Consider the following 22,336-nt stretch of genomic DNA (forward strand, 5'->3'; position numbering starts at 1 on the left):
TATATATATATATATATATATATATATATATTACACGTGTATATATATATATATATATATATATATATTTGTAAAATATATTTTAATAGTCAAATAATTTAAGTAGTATAGTTCAGAAGTCTAAGTTTAACTAAGAAGTATTAATTGGCTATTCAACAACAACTTCAATCACACACACACACACACACACACAGGTGCATCTCAAAAAATAAGAATTTCGTGAAAAAGTTCTTTTTTTTGTAACTTATTTCAAAAGTGAAACTTTCATATATTCTAGATTCATTACATGTAAAGTAAGACATTTCAAAAAATATTTTTTTGTAATTTTGATGATTAGAGCTCACAGCTCATGAAAGTCAAAAATCCACTATCTCAAAATATTAGAATATTTACATTTGAGTTTCATTAAATGACAATCCCTACGGTATAAATTCCGGGTATCTCTTGTTATTTGAAAGCACAATAATGGGAAGACTGATGACTTGGCAATGGTCCAGAAGGCAATCTTTGAAACACTCCACAAAGAGGGTAAGTCACAGAAGGTCATTACTGAGTCATCACAGAGTGCTGTATCAAAGCATATTAAATGCAAAGTTGACTGGAAGGAAGAGATTGGGTAGGAAAAGTTGCACAATCAACAGGGATGACCGCAAGCTTGAGAATACTGTCAAACAAAGTTGATTCAGACACTTGGGAGAGCTTCACAAGGAGTGGACTGAAGCTGGAGATAGAAAGGCAACAGTAACTCAAATAACCACTCGTTACAACCAAGGTATGCAGAATATCATCTCTGAACACACAACACGTCGAACCCTGAAGCAGATGGGCTACAGCAGCAGAAGACCACACCGGGTGCCGCTCCTGTCATCTAAGAACAGGAAACGGAGGCTACAATTCGCACAGGCTCACGAAAACTGGACAATAGAAGATTGGAAAAATGTTGCCTGGACTGATGAGTCTTGATTTCTGCTGCAACATTCAGATGGTAGGGTCAGATTTGGCGTGAAAACATGAAAGCATGGATCCATCCTGATTTGTATCTGCAGTTTAGGCTGCTGCTGGTGGTGAAATGGTGTGGGAGATATTTTGTATGCATACTTTTTTGTATTTGGTGCCAATTGTGCATTGTTTAAACACCACAGCCTACCTGAGTATTGTTGCTAACCATGTCCATCCCTTTATGACTACAGTGTACCCATCCTCTGATGGCTACTTCCAGTACCTCCACAATCACCAGATCTCAATCCAATAGAGCAGCTTTGGGATGTGGAGGAATGGGAGATACGCATCATGGATGTGCAGCCGAAAAATCTGCAGCACCTGCGCGATGCTATCATGTCAATATGAACCAAAATCTCTGAGGAATGTTTCCAACACCTTGTTGAATCTATGCCACAAAGAATTAAGGCAGTTCTGAAGGCAAAAGGGGGTCCAACCAGCAAGCAAGCACCTAGCAAGGTGTACCTAATAAAGTGGCCAGTGAGTGTGTGTGTGTGTGTGTGTGTGTGTATATATATATATATATGTGACTATCTTTGTCAATGTGTTTTCAGCACTGATTTAAGTGTAAAAGCAGTGGATTTTATCATCAAATACTACAAATACTAAGTTATATATGATTATGTAAGAATCACTTAGAATTTGTCAAAAGGCATAATACAGGTTATTTATAGTTTCTTAAACCAAAAACTTAAAAAATCATTTTTTAAACAACTATATCCGTCTATGTGTTTTTAAGCACCTGGTTGGCATAATGTTTCGGTAGCCTTTTCTTCTGCTCGATCTCCATCCCTTCTTCATCAGCGCTGTTCTCCAGCTGCCGCTGACTCTTCTTCTCTTCGTCCTCCTCCTCATCCTCGCTGTCAGCTCCGGTCCAGTCTCCATCAGCCAGCCGACGGGCGTGATTCACGTAGTTTAGCCTCTTTCTGCCAACAGAATGTATTCTATCAGTGTCACTGCATCAAAGGTGGTTGATAAATGTTCTCCGTGGTTGTGTAAGGTAAACTCACTCTTTCTGCAGTTCCAGGAACCTCCTGCGCCGTTCACTCTGCTCCAGAACGCTGTATTTGCTCTTGTACTGGGCCAGGCGTGGATGGGGCGCAGAAGTGCTGTTTGGTTCCCTGGATACAGAGAAGCTGGAGGAGAGAGCCTGGGTCAGAGCCTCCATGATGGACCTGTGACAACATACAGGGGTTCAAATCATTTATATGCCATGATAAGTGTATGTAGACCACTAAGATATTTTAAAAGCAGACAGAACTCATTCAAATCTCATATGGACAAACACAAAACAAACACCACGTACGGAAAAAGAGAGTAACAGCAAACACGTGATCACAATCCCATCAGAGCTGCTCTTAAAAACCTGTACTCGTGATGTTACAGAGTAGGCCTAATACAAACGGAATGGAAAACCAGGACAGCGAAAAACACAAACAGCTACTTCTGCAGAGAAACACGCGTTGAAACGCAATGGCGCGCTGCCGCTGACGTCATCACGCCTCGTCGCGGCCGACAAAAATTAACCGCCGAGTTTCACCGATTAGTGAAGAATTCATCTCAAAATCATTTTACGGTGGTTAAAGCTCGACGAATCACAAATTAAGATTCTGTTAAAAATGTAACGTACATACTGTAAAAATGCGCTGCATTAGTTCGTCTCCTTGCAAAACCTCAGTTCTGAAGCAAAATAGAAGCATTACAAAAAAGAGGAAATACAATATTTAGTGAGACCAGCGGTCCAGGTGTTGCCTATAATCAGTGTAAATAATATTCGTCATATTTTAACTCTTCACCGGGTGCTCTAACCGTTATTATGTATTCAGAATGAAACCAATGGCAACATCACGTGGTGTCTGTTCATTTTCTCAGCGCTGATCAGGATGGACCAATCACAGCTGTGGTTACGGTATAATAATTATTTTAAAAAGACTCCTGTGGCGGATTTCAAACTAATTGATATTAGTTAGTTCTAATTATTTTTATTATTATTTAAAATATTAATTTTAATGATTTATACGTTCTTGTGTACAAGATTTGCCTGAGATTTGAATGTGGCTGAATGGCAGAACAGTGCAGTGTTTGTCATCCAGTGGCAATAAGTCATTGTGCACTATCTAGTCGAGCTATTGTAGTAATTAAGATGCGTTTTCTGTGTTTTTAGAAACTGACAGCACTGTTTAACTCTTGCTACAGTTGTGTACTTGACCGCCGAGAGGCGCCAGTGACGCGACTGCAGCGCTCGCGCTAAACTGCGCTACTCTCATTGTTCAGTCGTCGCGTCATGGAAAGAGTTACTGCGTTTGTGCTCAAAGTTAAGAAGCAGTTTGTGAAAAACTCCTCACGGGTCTGATTAAACACACCTCGAAAGGAATATCACGAACACACAGCGATCTGAACCGGATCTGTGGATTATAAAGACGCTTTAGATGTACTTTTTCTTTCTTTTGTTTGCTTTTGTTGCAAAAGATGCGGTTCATTTTCCATCTCTGTCTGGGACGAAATGTTGGGATAATGTTTTTATTTGGAATTTAGTTCAGTCGGACTTTCAAAACAGATGTTTGTGTTTGTTTTTTAATATTTTGACAGCATGCAAGATGCCTAAAGCTATTATATAGTTATTATGGGACACTGAACTGAATGTGTTTGCCGGTGTCTCGGTTCTGCTGGACGGGATTTGTGCATTTATCGGTTTATTTTGTATAGATTCTGGTTTTGTGGAAAAATGAAACGGCATAAATTAAGGGAAGTTGGATTATAACAACCTGGCAGGGAGTTCCAACATGTAATGCTTTATTTATAAATGCAGCATATTGGAAATTGTTTCCCACGGGGGGGAAAAATAAGATTCCTGTTGTCTTCTTCATGGTCAGTAACTTTAAAAAAACTTGAAGATCTTTATCGTAAAGAATATTGCTTACCAACAGCCTCAAAACTGCTAGTTTTGTTAAAGTACTATGATTATATTAACAAGTACTGCTGTACTGTATAACCAAACTTTTAAGTTATCAAATAGCCCTGTTTTTGTTAGATTTGATCTGTGCAGTCTGATATGAGGTAAGGAACTTTTATTGTGGCCCAGTTTTTGCACATCTGGCTTGCAAAGTTACAAAAATGACCTTGAGAGCCAAAGCCCTCTACACTTTCCAAAGTGAGAACAAGGAGGAGATCAGCATCCAGGAGAATGAGGAGCTGGTGATTTTCGACGAGAACTCTGTAGACGGCTGGCTGCAGGGAGAGAACAGCCGAGGAGAGCGAGGCCTGTTCCCCGCCTCGTACGTTCACATCATCCGGAACCGATCCGGGTCCAACCTGACGGATCATTCCCTCAGCTCGCCTGGAAGCTCGCCTGGTAAGGATATCTCGTACATCCATACGCCTTCCACGACCCTGCCGAGCGACGACGATGACGACTGGGATGACTGGGATGAAACCTCGACGGTGGTCGAGGATGAAGATCCTCGGAGAGGTGTTGGCGCCAATGGACATTCCCAAAGTCCGTATTCCAACCCCAACGTCCACTACCGGCCCAAGCCGTATATGGAGCGCCAGGACAGCATGTCCAGCAATAGAAAGGGCAGCATGGTGGGCAGGAACTTGAACCGATTCTCCAGCTTCGTGCGGTCAGGTGTGGAGGCCTTCATACTTGGCGACGTCCCAATGATGGCCAAGATCGCCGAGTCTTACTCTATCGAAATGGGCCCCCGGGGGCCTCAGTGGAAGGAGAGCCCTCAGCCCTTCACCTGTTCCGTTGAAGACCCCACCAAACAGACGAAGTTCAAGGGCATTAAGACGTACATTTCGTACCGTGTCACCCCCAGTCACACTGGCAGGCCGGTGTATCGCCGCTACAAGCACTTCGACTGGCTCTACAACAGACTACTACACAAATTCACCGTAATTTCCGTGCCGCACCTTCCCGAGAAACAAGCCACGGGACGATTCGAGGAAGACTTTATTGAGAAAAGGAAGAGGAGGCTTGTTTTATGGATGGACCACATGACCAGCCACCCCGTGCTGTCTCAGTACGAGGGTTTCGAACACTTCCTCATGTGTGGAGACGACAAACAGTGGAAGCTCGGGAAGAGGCGAGCGGAAAAGGACGAGATGGTCGGGGCTCATTTTATGCTCACCTTCCAGATTCCCAACGAGCACCAGGACCTTCAGGACGTGGAGGAGCGCATTGACTCCTTCAAGGTGTTCGGCAAAAAAATGGATGACAGTGTGATGCAGCTGACGCATGTCGCATCGGAACTGGTTCGCAAACATCTCGGAGGTTTCCGGAAGGAGTTCCAGAGGCTGGGAAACGCCTTCCAGTCCATCAGCCAGTCGTTCCTGCTGGACCCTCCGTACAGCTCGGATGCTCTGAGCAACGCCATCTCGCACACAGGCCGCACCTACGAGAACATCGGGGAGATGTTCGCCGAGCAGCCCAAATACGACCTGTTTCACATGCTGGATAAACTGTCGCTGTACCAGGGCCTGCTGTCCAACTTTCCAGACATCATCCACCTGCAGAAAGGTAAAGTGCAAAGTGGTAAACTTGGTTTTGTTTAAAGCGAGAGTTCACTCAGAACTGCCTTTTTAAAAATTCTACATAGGTATTTTGAAAAATGTGTCCGTTTTTTTTTTTTGGCCATACAGTGAAAGTAAATGGGGTCCATTGCAGGGCTATTTTTGTTAACTAAAACTAAAAGCATGAAAATACATTTTTTGTTACTTGAATTAATTAATATTAATTAATTAATATTAAAAGTAAACGCTAATTGAAAAAACTTAAACTTTAGTTTTACTTGAAGTACTAAAATAAAGTAAAAATATAAACATTAAAAAAATGACAAATTCATTCTGTAAAATTTATTATAAATTATATATATTTTTTATATTTAAATGAACTTAAAATATTAACTATTTAAAAAAAATATTATATATTTTTGGATCGTATATCAGTGATTGTAAAATAACACTGGTCCAATGTTTTTTGAACACTGAAAATTTGTACAAATTAATCATTTACTCTTGGAGCCATATTGAAATTCCAATATCTCTGGAACCGGACCATACAGGGCCTTAAAAATTAAGATACCAAAATGAAAGTTTGTTAAGATCCAATATCTAAAAGGGCATTAGGATATCTTTAATACCTCTTGAGTTACAGGCATGCAAACTTTGGAGAAAAAACTTGAAAAGTGCTGTCTTGCCATTTTTGAATGGTCACCATTGGCACATGATGCAACAAAGATTGCTAAAGTGAACAGATTTTACTAACAGACCTATCAGTCTCTGTGTAAAAATAACATTATGATGCTGCTATCTTTCTGAAGTCATTTTACCCCCCTGTAATTTGGCTCTGAATCTCAGGTGAAAATTGCCATTTTGACCCCTTCTACAAAATAGTGGATTACTCAGTAAATATTCATCCATGACATTTAATATTTTGGCTTTCATCACTATACATGTCTGTCTTTCTTCAGAAAAACGGAACTATCCATTTAAGTAGGCCAACTAATTTCTTTCTTTCTTTCTTTCTTTCTTTTTTAAAGAAATTTATTGATAAATGGGTCAAGCTTTAACTCATGGGTGTTGACAGCTTTCATTATTCTTTGGATTGCCTTAAACATTTCAAATTGTTTCTAAACCCCTTTTAGATGTTCTGCTCGCTTCTAAACTCTAGTGACTTGCTCAAATGTGGGGCACACAGCTGGAGTGACCCAGTGACATCATGCCTGTAGGCAGCCAATCACACATGTTGTTATTTATGAGCAGGGGCTAGTTGGCCTCCTCACATCGTAAACTGGAGTGAATTTTGCTGTCGATGATGTCAGATAACTCCCAAAGGTGACTTGCAGAGACTTTGTAAAGCTGAAATGGCAGTTAAGAAAGAGAAATTCCTGGCTGTGCTCCTGACAGGAAGCATCCTCTTCATTCTCAGTCTAAATCACAGGAAGTTAGGGAAATAATGTGATTAATCAGTGCACTCAAGTCCAAGACATTCAAGCTCAATCAGTTTGTGGCTTAGACAAACTTCCACTTTCATTATGAGCCTTTCGTTGAATGTCATAGTGATGTTAGGAATTTCGCGCTCAAGAGAGCTCAGACTTAACATATATCCTGACATTTATACTACCAGATAACATTTTGGACACACTTGAATGAGTTTATGTTTGTCACAATATTAAAAACTTTTGAATTAAAGGCTAATGCATAATTTAGTCTGGTAGACAAATCTGAATTTGCTTATGCATGGTAAAAACAGATGGTTATAACAAGTTAATATTACTAAATTATATTTATTTGTGGTCACAAACATATTTAAATATATGGTGCGTGTGTGCTTACAACTGAAATAATATGAAAAATGTTAAACTAGTTTTATTTTAGCCAGTTGCCAAGGTTTGAAGTACTTCACTAAAGTAAAACTAATAGGAAAAATAAAACAAAAACAACTACAAATTTACTAAAACGTTTGATTGTTTTGAATAAGAGAAATATAGATGCAAAATTACTAAAACTTTTTTCTTTTAAATAAAGTGAGACCTCCGTTCATCTTCAGAACACAGTATAAGATATTTTAGATTTAGTCCGAGAGCTTTCAGTCCCTCCATTGAGAATGTATGTACGTTATACTGTCCACGTCCAGAAAGTTAATAAAAAACATCATCAAAGTAGTCCATGTGACATCAGAGGGTGCGTTAGAATTTGTTGAAGCATCAAAAATACATTTTGCTCCAAAAATAACAAAAATTATGACTTTATTCACCATTTTCTTCTCTTCCGGGTCTGTTGTGAGCGCGTTCACAGCACTGCAGTCTAGTGATATCCGGTTCGCGAACGAATCACTTGATGTAACCGGATTTTCTTGAACCAGTTCACCAAAACGAACTGAATCGTTTGAAACGGTTCGCGTCTACATATATTATTTATATATATATATATATATTTTTTATTATTTGTGGTTTTTATTATTATTACTTTAATGTTTATTTAGGACATACATACATAATTAGTCGTAGTTAAAAAAATAAAAAAATAAAAAAGTAAGTGAGGGAAATAGTTTGCAACTGAATCAAAATGTAAAAAACTTATATTTTATATTAGGAAGTTGCCGAGGCTTGAAGTACTAAACTAAAGTAAAAATAAAGGGGGAAAAAAAAAGAAAAGAAAATTAAAACTTTAACTAAAAAATAAAATGAAAATGGAATTCATACTCATTTTTATGTAGTTTTGAGTCATAAAAAAATGAATAGCTATGTCCAGACATTTGCCTGGCTGCGTATATTAATGCTTTTATTAACCGATTTATATGTCTTTCATCATCATCATAAGTTCATTAATACAAAAAATCAGGCATTTGTAATTTTGTTAAAGATAAGCAATTACCTTTTTTATCATTTAAAGGTTATGTAACCTTCTCCAAAATCACATCTTCCAAAGACATGTAAGCAAAACTCAAAACGCAGTTGACTGACGTGCAGAGAGCGCTTCTGATTGGCTGAAAGGCATCATAGAGATCGTGTGATTTCTCAAGATGCCTGTATGAGTGAAATCTGTCAGGTAGTGGATCCATTTACGTGGGGTATTACAACACTGCTTACATGAGACCCTGACAACTGAGAAACTGAAATCAATGAGAGGATTTAATGTTGTTAAACAGGTGCAGTGATGTGTTCAGTGTGGTGAGGTCAGTAGATTGTTGAACACATTGTTGAAATGCGTTTCATCTTTATTACTGAGTTTTTTTTGGGATTGGTTTGTTATTTGTTCGAGGCACATGCCAGATCCCATATTAACGGTAATGATTCAGAATAGATTTAACCCCATAAAATAAGAGTGATTTCACAGTCCTTAAATCATTATTGTGCCTTTTAGGTTAGTTAACGTAGCATTATTCTGTAGTTTGATTAGCGCAAAATAAGTTTGCGCTAATCAAATATCCACCCTAAGCAAACATTTGACGTGTGAGTGTGTTGAAAGGAGGCCAGTATGATTTCTCCAGTTTCATGTCCACACCCTATAACGGTCGTAACATGATTACCGTTCATGTTCAGACACAATGGATGTTAGCGTACAATGAATAATGGTGTTTTAAATAATCAAGTTGCTAATAGCAACCAATGCACACACAGCATGCCTCCAACAGTAGAAGCCGATTACAGTTTATTATATTGAGTTTATATTGAGTATAAATTGAGTGTAATATATTGAGTATATTATATTGAGTTTATTATACTCACAGATTTAGTAACGATATTATTGATAGCAACAGTCATTGATTCAATGCTGAATCAACATTGATGTTTGATTTCAGTCCAATATTTAATTTGCTTATTTATTCTGATATTGATTCAACATTAAATCAGAGTTATTTTAGCATCATTAAAACTGTAGTTAATATTTGGAATACATTTTTTTAAATATTTATTTGATATTTTTTATAGATTTTTGTATATAAATTTATATAATATATATTTATATAAATTTATCCTTATATTGTAGTTAATATTTGGAATACATTTTTTTAAATATTTATTTATTATATAAATTTATCCTTATATATATAAACTGTTGAGAAATGTTGCTGTAAAATGTTTTTATTTAAGTTGATATTTTTTTTTTTTTTTTTTTTTTAATTTTTTTTATTTATTTTTTTTATAACTTTGCTATTTTATATTTTGCTATTTTATTTATTTTTATTTTTTTTTTTTTTAATTTTTTGTATGTTGTATGGGTGAATTTTGTCTGGGAGCATTTTAACTTAAGGAACCATTTCTGGTTTACAGTTAATCTTAAAATGTATTAAAAAGCACTATACACAGTTACAAAATATAAACGTTCTTCAAAAACAGCATTAAATGGCATTCATAATGTATTTAAAATATATAATGTGACATTTAAATATGTGAACATTTAGCAGGAAAAGTAATGTTTGGTGGAATTTTTATTTTAATATGCCAAGATTTGATTAAATGGAAACATGTTATTCTATGATATTATTTGTTCATTTATGTACTTGTATGATTTAAACCTCTGCAATAGGTAAATAGCATCTTCCGTCCTTCATTTAGGGGACAGTAAAGCGACTGTAACGCCGGGATCGTGGCATATCAAAACTGAGCACCTGTTCTCTTGTGAGCTGCACGACAGCACAGGCAGAGATCAAAGAGAACCAATGAACAGAGGAAAAATAACACATGACCAAGGGAAATAATAACAGCCCGCATTTGTGCGGCGCAGCCAAAGAGCCGTAATCAGATCCACCGTGGGATGACAGGACACTTGATCTGACATCCAGAAGTCAGCTTGAACCTGACCGAATTAAAGGCTACAGAAATATCTAGGTCCTCCAAAAGCAGCGGGATATGAATTTGGCTTTTAATGCATAACATCTTCCGCCTTAGTAAATAGGGAGAGAATTAAAAATACAAGTGAAAACAAAAGGCGTTCCAGGCCTCGGGCTCTGCGTGTACAGTAGTCATGAACTCTTCGGCTTGTGTGGGTGTTGTTCTGATTTTATTGCCAGTAATACACAATCACACACATACATCAGAGTTGTGTGTTTTTTGGAGTGATTCTTGTTGCTTTTAGGTCTGAAATAAAGAGGAATAACATGTCAGGGCAAGACCTTGAATTCCTCTCGGAGGTTCTCATTGCTAACTGGCAGCAACTGAGCCGGTTTTGTACTTCACTCATTTATCTTAAAAAATCAGTGTAAGCATGCATGAATGAACAGGAGAGATATACAGGATGGGATGGTGGGTGATCTCTCCACACCTGTCTGATAAATGTATAGCAGCTAAATTTTTAACTTGTACTCACTATGTATACAATTACGAATTGTGACCCTTTCTGTGAAATCCAGGCTGAAGTCTCAAAATCTAAGGGACCATTTATAATGTTTTCATCCAAAAACAGGAAACTTTTTATGCATTTTGACTGTTCGTTTACGGCGTTTTGGGGATGGAAAATGCATATTTAAAAAAAAACAACTTGATTTTAAAGTGCAAGTTTTTGAAAAGGGCACCGTTGTCATTTCCATGTAAACACCCAAAACGGGAATCTTTGAAAAGAGTGACGTCTTGCGCATGCGTAGTATGTGTTAGGTATGTAGACATGCGCATTATGTGTCGATTTTAAAGGCAAGCGCGAACAAACATACACAACAATGGTAAATACTAACAAGGTGACAGTGCCAACTACTGGCCTAGCATACGTAATACAGTGTTTTTGGCCGTTTTTGGCGGATATGTGTAAAGGTAAATCGCTTTGAAAACGTTGTTGTGTATACGTGAAACTTTTTAAAAACGCAAGGGAAAATCTTTTTCATTTTTGACTACATCGTTGTCGTGTAAACATAGCCTAATAATGAGATAACAAGCATCTAAGTTTGATTTCAGCCATTAATTTCACTATGATTTCAGTCTTTGACATTGTCTTAGTCAGTATTAAAGATATCAAGGTTAAGTTTTCACAGAATGTTATTTACCATAAGAAGGATGATTTTATGTAGAAAATATTAAATCACAAAAAAATAACTTTAGCTGGGTTTTCACTGCCAGGGTCACAATTAATTTAAGCCATTGCGTTAGATATCAAACCAAGTGTCATTAAGTGTCACCTTTCTGACCAACTTTTAACTGCTTAGGGTGATTTTAAGACCTCACTTTTGTGATGGTGCTATTGCTAATGCTAAATTGCATGTTGAAAGCTCTTTGTGGATTTTAATGTTTATGTTTTGCAGTTAAATGCATCTAAGAGGACATTTATACGTATTTTGTTCATAATCAGATCAGTTTTGATCTGTAAAAACAGTGTACTAGATGTATAAAGCTCACTCAGGCGTCCCAGCAGAGTTCCCACAGGTGCAGTTTGTCACATTAGAAAGTATCCAAATCTAATTTTGAAAAGAATATATCTATATTAACCTAATATATGTGTTTTGCTTGAAAAGTCTGGTTGTGTGATCTTTTTGGCCTACCGTTATGGTTTGTTTCTCCACTTCTGGTGTCTGAGAATTTGCTCTGGGATAAATTGAGCGGTGACTGTTTTTCCAGTCCAAAATTCCTCTGTGTTTCCACGGTGGTGCTGTTAGACACATTAAATGCAGTTCTGTGGCTTCAGGTCAGTTATTCTTTGTGCTATTAACATTCATTTCACCTTAGACACTGAAAGAAAGATCAGATCATACACTGATCATGTGACTGCAATGAGCATCATGCTATAGCCTATAGTATATTATATTAAGGTAATCTGTGGTGTCTGTTTTGTCTAATTTAATAAAATATAACAAATATGTTGTTGCATATCAAGAGTATGAAGAACTACAAAGATTTGAAGTATCTTGCGTAGAGAATGTTAGCTTTGCAGGCTGACTGGTTAGCTTGTTTACTGGAAATACTACAGAATGTTACATTTGGCTTCATTTAAATAACTTGAAATGTGATTATGTAATTCAAAAGACACTATTTTACTGACTTATAATACTATATCAATAAACTATATGGACTAAAATACCCCCAGAAAGTAGTGTAGTGGTCTACTGGAGTTAGGATTTGACATGTTTTCCATTAGAAATCCTCCAGACATTGCCTCAGAGTAAGCAGAAACCATATATACTAGAGTTTATATAGGAAAACAAATAAACAGACAGTCACTGACCACAGAAATGATGCACAGACAGTTTATGGATGTTCAGCTTCCTCTTTTAATGGCTCTGTTAGGACCGTAGCGCACTATAAGCAATGTAGTTTTGCATGTTTGAAAATAAAGAACAAGAGGAATTCACTATATTCCAGTTGTTCATGGTGTATGTTAATGTTTAGCGTGTCTACAGTCCATTGGTGATTAAATCAGATTAACCTCACTTTCAGAGTTTTGCTTGCTGAGCATTACAAACAAAGTGTAGAAAACCAGATGTTTGCACTGACCGAAATGTGCGCATGGCATTGATAATGATATGAAATGTTTCTCAAATCAGCATATTAATATGATTGGACTTGTGATAGTGCTTGTGCAGATTGCCCAGGTTTGAATCAGGCTTGCAACATGTCCTCTTTTCATTTAAATAAGCTGAGGATTTATTAGAAATCGTAAAAGTCGTATTGAGCATATTGAATTTAGTCCTGTAAACTTGTGTGTTTGAGTGAACAGAGAGTATGTGTGGTAGAAGTCAATGCTGGGTTGTGCCTGGTACCGCTGGACGCTTGTTCCTGTCCCTGAGAAATTCACCCTATTATTTCATTGTATGGTAGTTTAAAGGAATGCATCTTGGAAAATGTATTTTTTCTTTGCTCTTTGTAGCTTTAACTTATTACAGCTCATGGTTTAAATGTTGTATATACATATGAGATGAAGATTTCTATTAGTGCTCTAATAAAAAACCTGTTTTGGATTGCCATGTTAAGATCACAGTTGTATCTTGTATTTGTAGCGCTTTTCTACATTCATCAGCAACTAACAGCAGTTTCTTTAGCATGATGATTTTTTGTATGCAAAACCTCAATATGGAAGTCAATTTACTGCACTTTAGGAAAAAAAATCATGCTTTGGTAGATCATAATTATAACAAAAAATCTCATAATTCTGACAAAAGTTGAAATGATGTCATACTAATGCATAATACTATGATAAAATCAAAATGGCACAAAATGTCATAATCTTGACATAGAAAGTCAGCATTATGAGATAAAAAGTCATAATAATGAGATACATTTAAATTATAAGAGGCATAATTATGAGATAATTCTAAATTATAAGATAAAAAGTCATAATTATGAGATTAATTTAAAATATAACATACAAATACATACTTATGAGATATTTTTTAATTATAAGATAACACAATTATGAAGTCATTCTAAATTATAAGACAAAAGACATAATTATGAGATAATTCTAAATTATAAGATAAAGTCAGAATTATGAGATGAATTTAAAATATACAAATGCATACTTATGAGATGTTTCTAAATTATAAGATAAAAAACATAATTATAAAAGAATTCTAAATTATAAGATAAAATACATAATTATGAGATCATTCTTAATTATTAGATAACAAGACATAATTATGAGATAAAAAACAATTGATATTTTATGCCATATTATGACTTTTTATCTCATAATTTTGACTGTCATAATTTGACATTTTTTCTCATAATTATGACAGTATGTCATCATTTCTACTTATTAATTTAGATTTTAACTTTTTGTCTCAATTTCAACTTCCTGTCAAAATTTCAATTCTTTATCTCATAGTTATGATTTACCAAAGCATTTTTCTCATGTGGTGGAAATGGGCTTACTTACTAAGTCACAGTAATTATGAGATAAAAAGTCAAAATGTTAATATTTCATGATTATGACAGTTTGTCGTAATTTAAACCCTTTATCTTATAATTATTACTTTTTAATGTCATCATTTTGACTTAGAATTTCATTATTTCAGCCTTTTAACTTGGTTGTTTTTTTATGAATCAGAAATGGGCTTCCATGCTTCGGGATAAAATGCTACAAAAAGTGTAGAAATGGGCCATTTAACTCAGTGGTTAGAAATTATTTCCAAAAATAAATGTTTCCAAACTTTGACCTTGTTTGCGGGGCATAATATTGTCTTATTTTAGATGCTCGGTTTGGGAATGCAAACAAGAGGCCTTTGCATACAGACTCTGGGCTTTCATTTGACTGTACTCGTTTGTTCTTTGTGGTGTTTGTGCAGTGGGATTGTAATTGGTCTTTCTGTGAGCTGAAAAGGCATAAAGTAATAATAAATGCCATGTATCCAATCTCAAACACAAAGAACACGGGGCCAGACTTCCTGTGTCAGATTACAGGTGTGTACAGCACTGTCAAACACCGACCTGTGATCAGCCATTCATGCTGGGATATCTTATTCGTCAGTCTGTCTCTGATAATCTCTGGCTTTCTGTCTGTATTCTGTGCTGCAGATGGACACAGCATGTGATGACTTAGTGGATCTGTTGGTTCACGTCTGCAAATTCACTTGTATCTCTCTGAGTCGTGTGACTCAGCGGCTCCGTCCATTGTGTATGAGTGTGTATTTGTTTGTGTTTTTTTTTTTTTTTTTTTTTTTTCTCTCTGATGTGTGTGTGTGTGTGTGTGTGTGAGTGGTTCGTTCTGTCACAACAGGACGGGAACACTTAGAACCGGTTAAACTGGAAATGTGAAACAAATCTCAGGCAAAAGGCACTTTTATCTGACAAGTGAGATCAGAGATTCACTGAGCCATGACACTTACTTTTTGCTTATATTGGTGTCTTGTTTAGCCTTTGCAGTGTAGAGCAGGTGGTGAAGAAAGTGTGATTTAATCAGATTAATTCAGTATCTGTAATTATTTATATATATTTTTTAGAAAGTACTGTGTAAAATGTGTGTAAAATTGTGTATAATTTGTATAATTTATAGTACATATAATTACCTAATAAAAAATTCCATTATATATACATATATATATATATATATATATATATATATATATATATATATATATATATATATAATATATATATATATTATATATAGTATAATTCTGATAATAAATACCACATAATATATTTTACATATATTTATCCAATAAACTGAATATATTTATTCATATATATATATATATATATATATATATATATATATATATATATATATATATATATATTATTTTGCTGGGCTTTGTATAGCTATTCATACCGAAAACCGGTGTATATTTTCGTTATGATATTAATTTCTAATATACCGCCATACCAATGTATTTAATTACTCAACGTTCGGAACGTTATGCTGCACCGCGGCCGCGGGACACTGTTTCAGACGGACCCTTTACATATTTGCACTTCTAAGCAGCGACTGCGAGGCGTGGTGAGGGTAAACACAGTAGTGCTCTGGTGTTACGTTATAACGCCTGTTTCACACATACTCCGTCTGCAGTGCATATGCGTTGCGTATTTTTTTTACACACCCATGTTAATGGATTCCAGCGTTCATACTGCACGAGGTTGCGGTCCGTCAGTGTGTTCCAGGAGCGGTGTGTCTGCAGCAGTGCAGCGATCGTTTATGTACCGAGTCTATTTTTGCTGTGCTGCACGCGCTGAATTAAAATGACAGCGCATTGTTCGCGGGAAAAATGAACATGGATTGACACGGAAATGCAATCATTTCACAATAAATGTATACTAATTAAAGCTGTTTCACATGCAACACATGGGTTTTTGGCTTTTTATTAGTTTTCATTTATATGCTGTCTATTGCTGATGATCGCATAATTATCATATGCTTCTGTTTACATAAGAGATCACTAGTTTTTCCGTCCTGATTCATTTAGTTTTTTGTTTCGGGGTGGATTTGTACTCGTTCAGAAGATGTGTAATAGCGCCCCCGAGTGTATAACAGTGAAAACATGGAAAGCCGTTTTTAAAAAGGCCGTGGCTTGTTGTCTTCTAAATGACAAGATAACTCGTCAATGGTGGGGAAAGAGTTAAAAAATAATTGATAAATCAGTTGAATTTTGGTAAACACAAGCCTAGAAATGTGCTAAAAATGTGCTAAAAATTAGCAAAATTAAACGTTATCTTCAGTGCCATTGCTAGTTCTTGACTAGTGTTTTTTGCATATTGCTACAATATTTAAACATTTCTAAAACTTCTTTGTTACATGTCCTCTTAGGTGCTTTTGCTAAGGTGAAGGAGTCTCAGCGTATGAGCGACGAGGGGAAGATGGACCAAGAGGAAGCGAATGGCATTCGTAAACGCTGCAGGACTGTGGGTTTCGCCCTGCAGGCCGAGATGAACCACTTCCACCAGCGGAGGGAGGTGGACTTTAAAGACATGATGCAGGCGTATCTCCGCCAACAGATCGCCTTCTACCAACGTGTAGGTCAGCAATTAGAGAGAACCCTTCGCATGTACGATAACCTCTAGAGCCTTTGGCATCGGGACTGTAATGGAGATACAACGCTCCTGTGGACGGATATACAAGGTTTTTTTTTATTGCCCAAATTGGAATTTTCTAATTCCAGACAGGATTTTTTGCAAGAGAAACGGGACATTCTCACATCTGCACTTAAAAATGTCACTTTTAACCCCAGAAACCAACAAAACAGTTGCCTTTGATAAACTACTCATGTATATCCTCATGGTTTTAATATTATTTAAATATCTGTTAGACCAATGTTACACTTTTTCCATATTTTTCTCTTCAAAACTCACAGAGTCAGGTGTGCGAAGGACGTTACCTGTGCATTAGCAGGTGCAGACGCTAATCAGACTCCAAAAACAGTCTGGTCATGTGATGCAAGTTGTTTACACAATAGTTTGCCAAAATCACAATTATTTCTTAAAAAAAAAAATAGCAATTTGCGACAGCGTGTCTTATTAAGGCGCAATGCAAAAAAAGTGCCAAATACTGAACGTTTTTTTTATTTATGGCTTGTGTTGAGTTGCTCCGCCCACACTGAAATCTCATTGGTCCAAAATAAAAAAATAATTTAGTTATTTAGTAATTTTGTCTTATTTTCTGGTACACATGTCTAAACACTCGATAAGTGAAATGAAAAAAAGTATCAAAATGAAGGGATTTTATTTTGAGAAATATTTTAGGAAACAAGTAAATGTATATTGATTGAAAAATGTTTAGATATTTGTACTGGAAAACAACAGAAATACTAAGAACATAATTTTTGCATCAAAATAACTTTATTTTAAATATTACATGATCTGATTAGCTTGGATTTTTGTTTCTTGCAACATTTCGCTTTCAGTGACGACAGAAATATGACTTGATGCTTGAAACGTTCAGTTGCCCAAATTTGTTTGGACTAGATGAGCAAGAAATAAACCCACATAGCAGGTTCATGTGGTTTTGCTAACTTCCAGGAAGTTTAATCAGGCGGAAGAAGATTCCTGAGTTTACGTGAAATGGATGGGTTTGACTTGATACAGTAATCAGTTGTGACGGTCATATGATATTCATCAGTGATTCAGATGAATAACACCAGGCTTCTTCAACGCTGTAATTTGTAGTCCGGTACAAATCTTTCCAAGTGTTAAGACAAAACATGTTTTTGTGATTTTTTGGGCAAGACTCTCCACCCAGCGACTCTGAATATCAGATGGAAACACTTCAGTATTAGCGCAAGCATTTAGCCTAAATGTTTGTTCAGGGTGTTTCTAAAGCAAAAGGGAGCTCTTATCCTCCTCTTCTCCTTTTTGTGTGCCCTCAGGAAAAACTTGAGAGGACTTTGAGCTTATGGTAATGATTTTTGTTTTAATTTCCTCAGAAGTAGGCTAATCTTTATTTTTAGCTTTAGTCGCTAGGTTTAAGGGGTACAGAGGTTTGTGTAAATCTCAAGGCTGCAATCTCTAAATTGACTCTGTGGTTAAGAGCTGTGATTTTAACGATGCTTTTGGTTTAACTATAAAACATCTCAAGTTTCAGATTGTAAACTTGGATGTTTACTGTTTGCACACTTAGTAACTGAGGACCAAAATTAAAACCTTTGGGTTTACTGATGTTTTGCTTTAAACATGTTAAAAATGGAGCAGATTTTACGGAAGCCATTTCCTTTATGGAATAAAATAACAAAAAGGTAACTTTGACTTTTTCTCTCACAGTTCAGAATTTTTCCTCACTATTCTTTAACATTACTTTTTAAACTCAGAATCACAAGATATGAACTCACAATTCTAAGAAAAGACAAAAAAATTCCCAATTGTGAGATTTAAACAATTCAGAGTAAAAAGCCAAAATTGTAAGATTTAAACTCGTAATTCAGAGAAAAGTCAAAATTGTAAGATTTAAACTCGTAATTCGGAGAAAAGTCAAAATTGTAAGATTTAAACTCGTAATTCTGAGAAAAGTCAAAATTGTAAGATTTAAACTCGTAATTCTGAGAAAAGCCAAAATTGTGACATTTAAACTCGTAATTCGGAGAAAAGTCAAAATTGTAAGATTTAAACTCGTAATTCTGAGAAAAGCCAAAATTTTAAGATTTAAACTCGTAATTCTGAGAAAATTCAAAATTGTGAGATTTAAACTCGTAATTCTGAGAAAAGTCAAAATTGTAAGATTTAAACTCGTAATTCTGAGAAAAGCCAAAATTGTAAGATTTAAACTCGTAATTCAGAGAAAAGCCAAAATTATAAGATTTAAACTCGTAATTCTGAGAAAAGTCAAAATTGTAAGATTTAAACTCGTAATTCAGAGAAAAGTCAAAATTGTAAGATTTAAACTCGTAATTCTGAGAAAAGTCAAAATTGTAAGATTTAAACTCGTAATTCTGAGAAAAGCCAAAATTGTGACATTTAAACTCGTAATTCTGAGAAAAGCCAAAATTTTAAGATTTAAACTCGTAATTCTGAGAAAATTCAAAATTGTGAGATTTAAACTCGTAATTCTGAGAAAAGTCAAAATTGTAAGATTTAAACTCGTAATTCTGAGAAAAGCCAAAATTTTAAGATTTAAACTCGTAATTCTGAGAAAAGTCAAAATTGTAAAATTTAAACTCGTATTTCTGAGAAAAGTCAGAATTGTGAGATTTAAACTCGTAGTTCTGAGGAAGTCAACATATCTGTAAACTGTAAACATATCAGAACTGTGATATAAAAAAAATCACAATTACCTTTTTTATTTTTTAATTCTGTGTTGGAAACAGGCTACCATATATTTTGGCTCAAGCATGAAATCAAAATCAACCTTGTTTTCTTTCTTAAAACACACAAATGCCATTTTTAATAGATATACACATACATTTTTCTCTTTCAATGTTTTTGCTTACCCCAAAGAATGTTGCATTATGACTGTTTTGCAAACTGCATTTCATGTTGACTTTAGCATGAACAACCTGAAGAATATTTTTAAGAACTGACCGGTCTTGTGGTTGTGTTTTAGTGTCCAGATGTTTATGTGCCCACAGAAGGAAATGTTCATCGGTTTCGAATCAGTTAAAGCAACGCTGAGCGATCCAGTAGGGGATTTCTTTTCTGGTAACTGAGAAAAAATGCACATAAACAAAAGCCCCTGCTTTTAATTCTCTGGAAAACCTTGGAACGTAAACAGACCGTGTGTCGGGGGTTGCGTGTGTCCACTTGGCATCTTCACTCACATTCCGGGATACAGCTGAGCACAAACGCACAGAGTTCCTCACCAAAACAAAGACGGGTTTCCATGACTTATCCAAATATTACATTTGCTTAATGATCTTTTCGCATTTTGTCGCGTCAGTGTCACATCTGAAGACGGATTACACACATTCTAAGAGAAATAGATGTTTTAATGAGCTGAAATACCAAGAAACTAAGAACAACAACTGCAGAAATGGACACAAAAGCGTTTCTTGGGGAAGGACAGACCTCACACGGATGATTTTGGACTCTTTTAGGACGTGTGAGGCAGTGTCCAGCACATTGCTCTGTGTTTACTCACTGTAAGGAGGACAGTAGAATTTATATAATGTGTAGATTTGATACTTTTTACACATTCTGATGTTCAACAGGGGATCTGAATAAAGAGATCTCAAAATGGATTCAGTGTCTTTTTTGGTTTCATTTTGTAAGGGCCTTTTCTTTTATGAAAACTTTCTTGACTGACACAGATTTATGAGTACTAATTGCATGCTGTTACAAACCAGTGAATACAATGGCAATGCCGAAAAAACATCACTATAGACAAAAATACAACATATCCTTTTTAGTTAACTGATTAGGGAACATGTGGACACATAAAATACTTATTTTCATGTAAAATGCATATTTATTAAAAACAAGTAACATTAAACCTTTGTAAGTTTTGCTAGATTTATGCTTTAAACATGAATAATTTATCTAAATATATGTTATTTTTGTTAAATATTAAATTAAATAATATATTTTTATTATAATAAATCAATTACATCTTAATTGTATGTAATTCATAAATAATGAATTTATTGACATTAAATTCATTATATGCATATTACATTCTATTTACACAGGAAAAAAAATAGTAACACTTTACTTAAAGCCTTTATGTATAATGCAGTACAAAAGTAGTTTTAACGCATGAATCATGCCTTGTATGCATGCACCTTATAATGCATTGAATCACATGAATAATTGTAACCACAGTTAATACATTATAACACTTATCAATTCATTGTTAAAACTATGCATTTTAAATTTGCTTATAATTATTTACGCCAAGATATAATGTATTACAATGCACATTATGAATAATTATAATGCATTATACCCTCTAATAACTATAAAGGCTTTAAGTAAAGTGTTAGCGTGGATTAAATCAGTTAGAAATAGCTCTTTTAAGTAAAATTTTTACTCTTTAGTATACTATACATAATATTTTTTAAAATGCATTTTATCACTTAAAAATATAATGAATAAACAAAGCTTACTTTTGCTTTATTATAAAATGCAGTTTATTCTTTTTATTCCTTAACAACAAGGAAATCAAATAGTTCTCCTTTAATGTTTATTTCTGAAATCTGGGACTACTCGGATATTGTTTAAACAGAAAAGTTGACCTAAATCTGTTCATCATAATTCCCTTAAATGATAAAGTAAAGCACACATATTTCTGGACACATTTAAAAAACATTCTTAGCCTGAACAAGATTCCTCTGGAGGTCACAGAAGGAATTTTAGACAGATCCAAAACTGCCAGCCATCTTGTGTGCAGATGAGCAGCTTATGTAACTAGGGGGAGAAAAATACCTGGAAAAAAAATGATAGGAATTGGATAATAGCACTCTTGATTCAAGAGATCCTAATTCTTAAATGGGATTAACATTACAATAATACAAAGATAATGAGCTTTAAGTTATTTATGAGCATTTATGAAACTTATTTTCTGAACAAATGTAGGTTCGCTCTCACAAAAGCAGAGTGTCTCCGGCTGTGAACCCTGCGAACAGATCCATAAATACTGGCTTCAAAGTCTCTTGATGTTTCATCCAGAGCTGTCTCTCTCTATCTCTTTTTAAAGAATTTCACTGAATATAGGCCAAAGGTCTTTTGGAGTCTTAAGGTGGAATTATAGAGGAACTGTTTGAAACAGAAATCACACTGCAGGAACACAGAGCAGCTATCACTGTGATGTAATGATGATCCAATACTGTATGAAGAAGAACAATTGATGTATGAGTGTGTCTGGCAATATAAAGAATGCCAGATGGTCATGTTCTCTTAACATGTAGTGCTTAATCTGGCCTTCCTATATTCTTTGCTGCTGGTCTTGTTCTGAAAAGCTTCTTCTGTATGTTTTTTTTATTATTATTTGTAAATAAAACAAATATTATTGGGAGTATGTTTGACATAAAAAAATTAAAAATACTATTTCA

The 22,336-nt window shown here is 35.2% G+C and overlaps 2 protein-coding genes across 2 annotated transcripts in view; one reads left to right on the forward strand and one right to left on the reverse strand.

Moving 5' to 3' along the window:
• Positions 1–2,510, reverse strand: part of LOC109073683 (snurportin-1-like) — a 6,046-nt gene extending 3,536 nt beyond the window's left edge. The window contains exons 1-3 of the mRNA XM_042753144.1: positions 2,306–2,510; positions 2,010–2,174; positions 1,742–1,925 (exon numbers count right to left, since the gene is read on the reverse strand). Of these exons, the coding sequence (XP_042609078.1) occupies positions 1,742–1,925; positions 2,010–2,167 (342 nt within the window). The 5' untranslated portion in view covers positions 2,168–2,174; positions 2,306–2,510. The remainder of the gene's footprint in view (positions 1–1,741; positions 1,926–2,009; positions 2,175–2,305) is intronic.
• A 738-nt stretch (positions 2,511–3,248) lies between these two features.
• Positions 3,249–17,495, forward strand: LOC109073672 (sorting nexin-33-like). Its single transcript, XM_019089763.2, has 2 exons — positions 3,249–5,521; positions 16,672–17,495. The coding sequence occupies exons 1-2, from the start codon at positions 4,114–4,116 to the stop codon at positions 16,923–16,925; spliced, it is 1,662 nt and encodes a 553-aa protein (XP_018945308.1). The 5' UTR covers positions 3,249–4,113; the 3' UTR covers positions 16,926–17,495.
• Positions 17,496–22,336: the final 4,841 nt, after the last annotated feature.

The sequence above is a fragment of the Cyprinus carpio genome, chromosome B25, assembly GCF_018340385.1.
Source record: "Cyprinus carpio isolate SPL01 chromosome B25, ASM1834038v1, whole genome shotgun sequence".
Classification (NCBI taxonomy): Eukaryota; Metazoa; Chordata; class Actinopteri; order Cypriniformes; family Cyprinidae; genus Cyprinus; species Cyprinus carpio.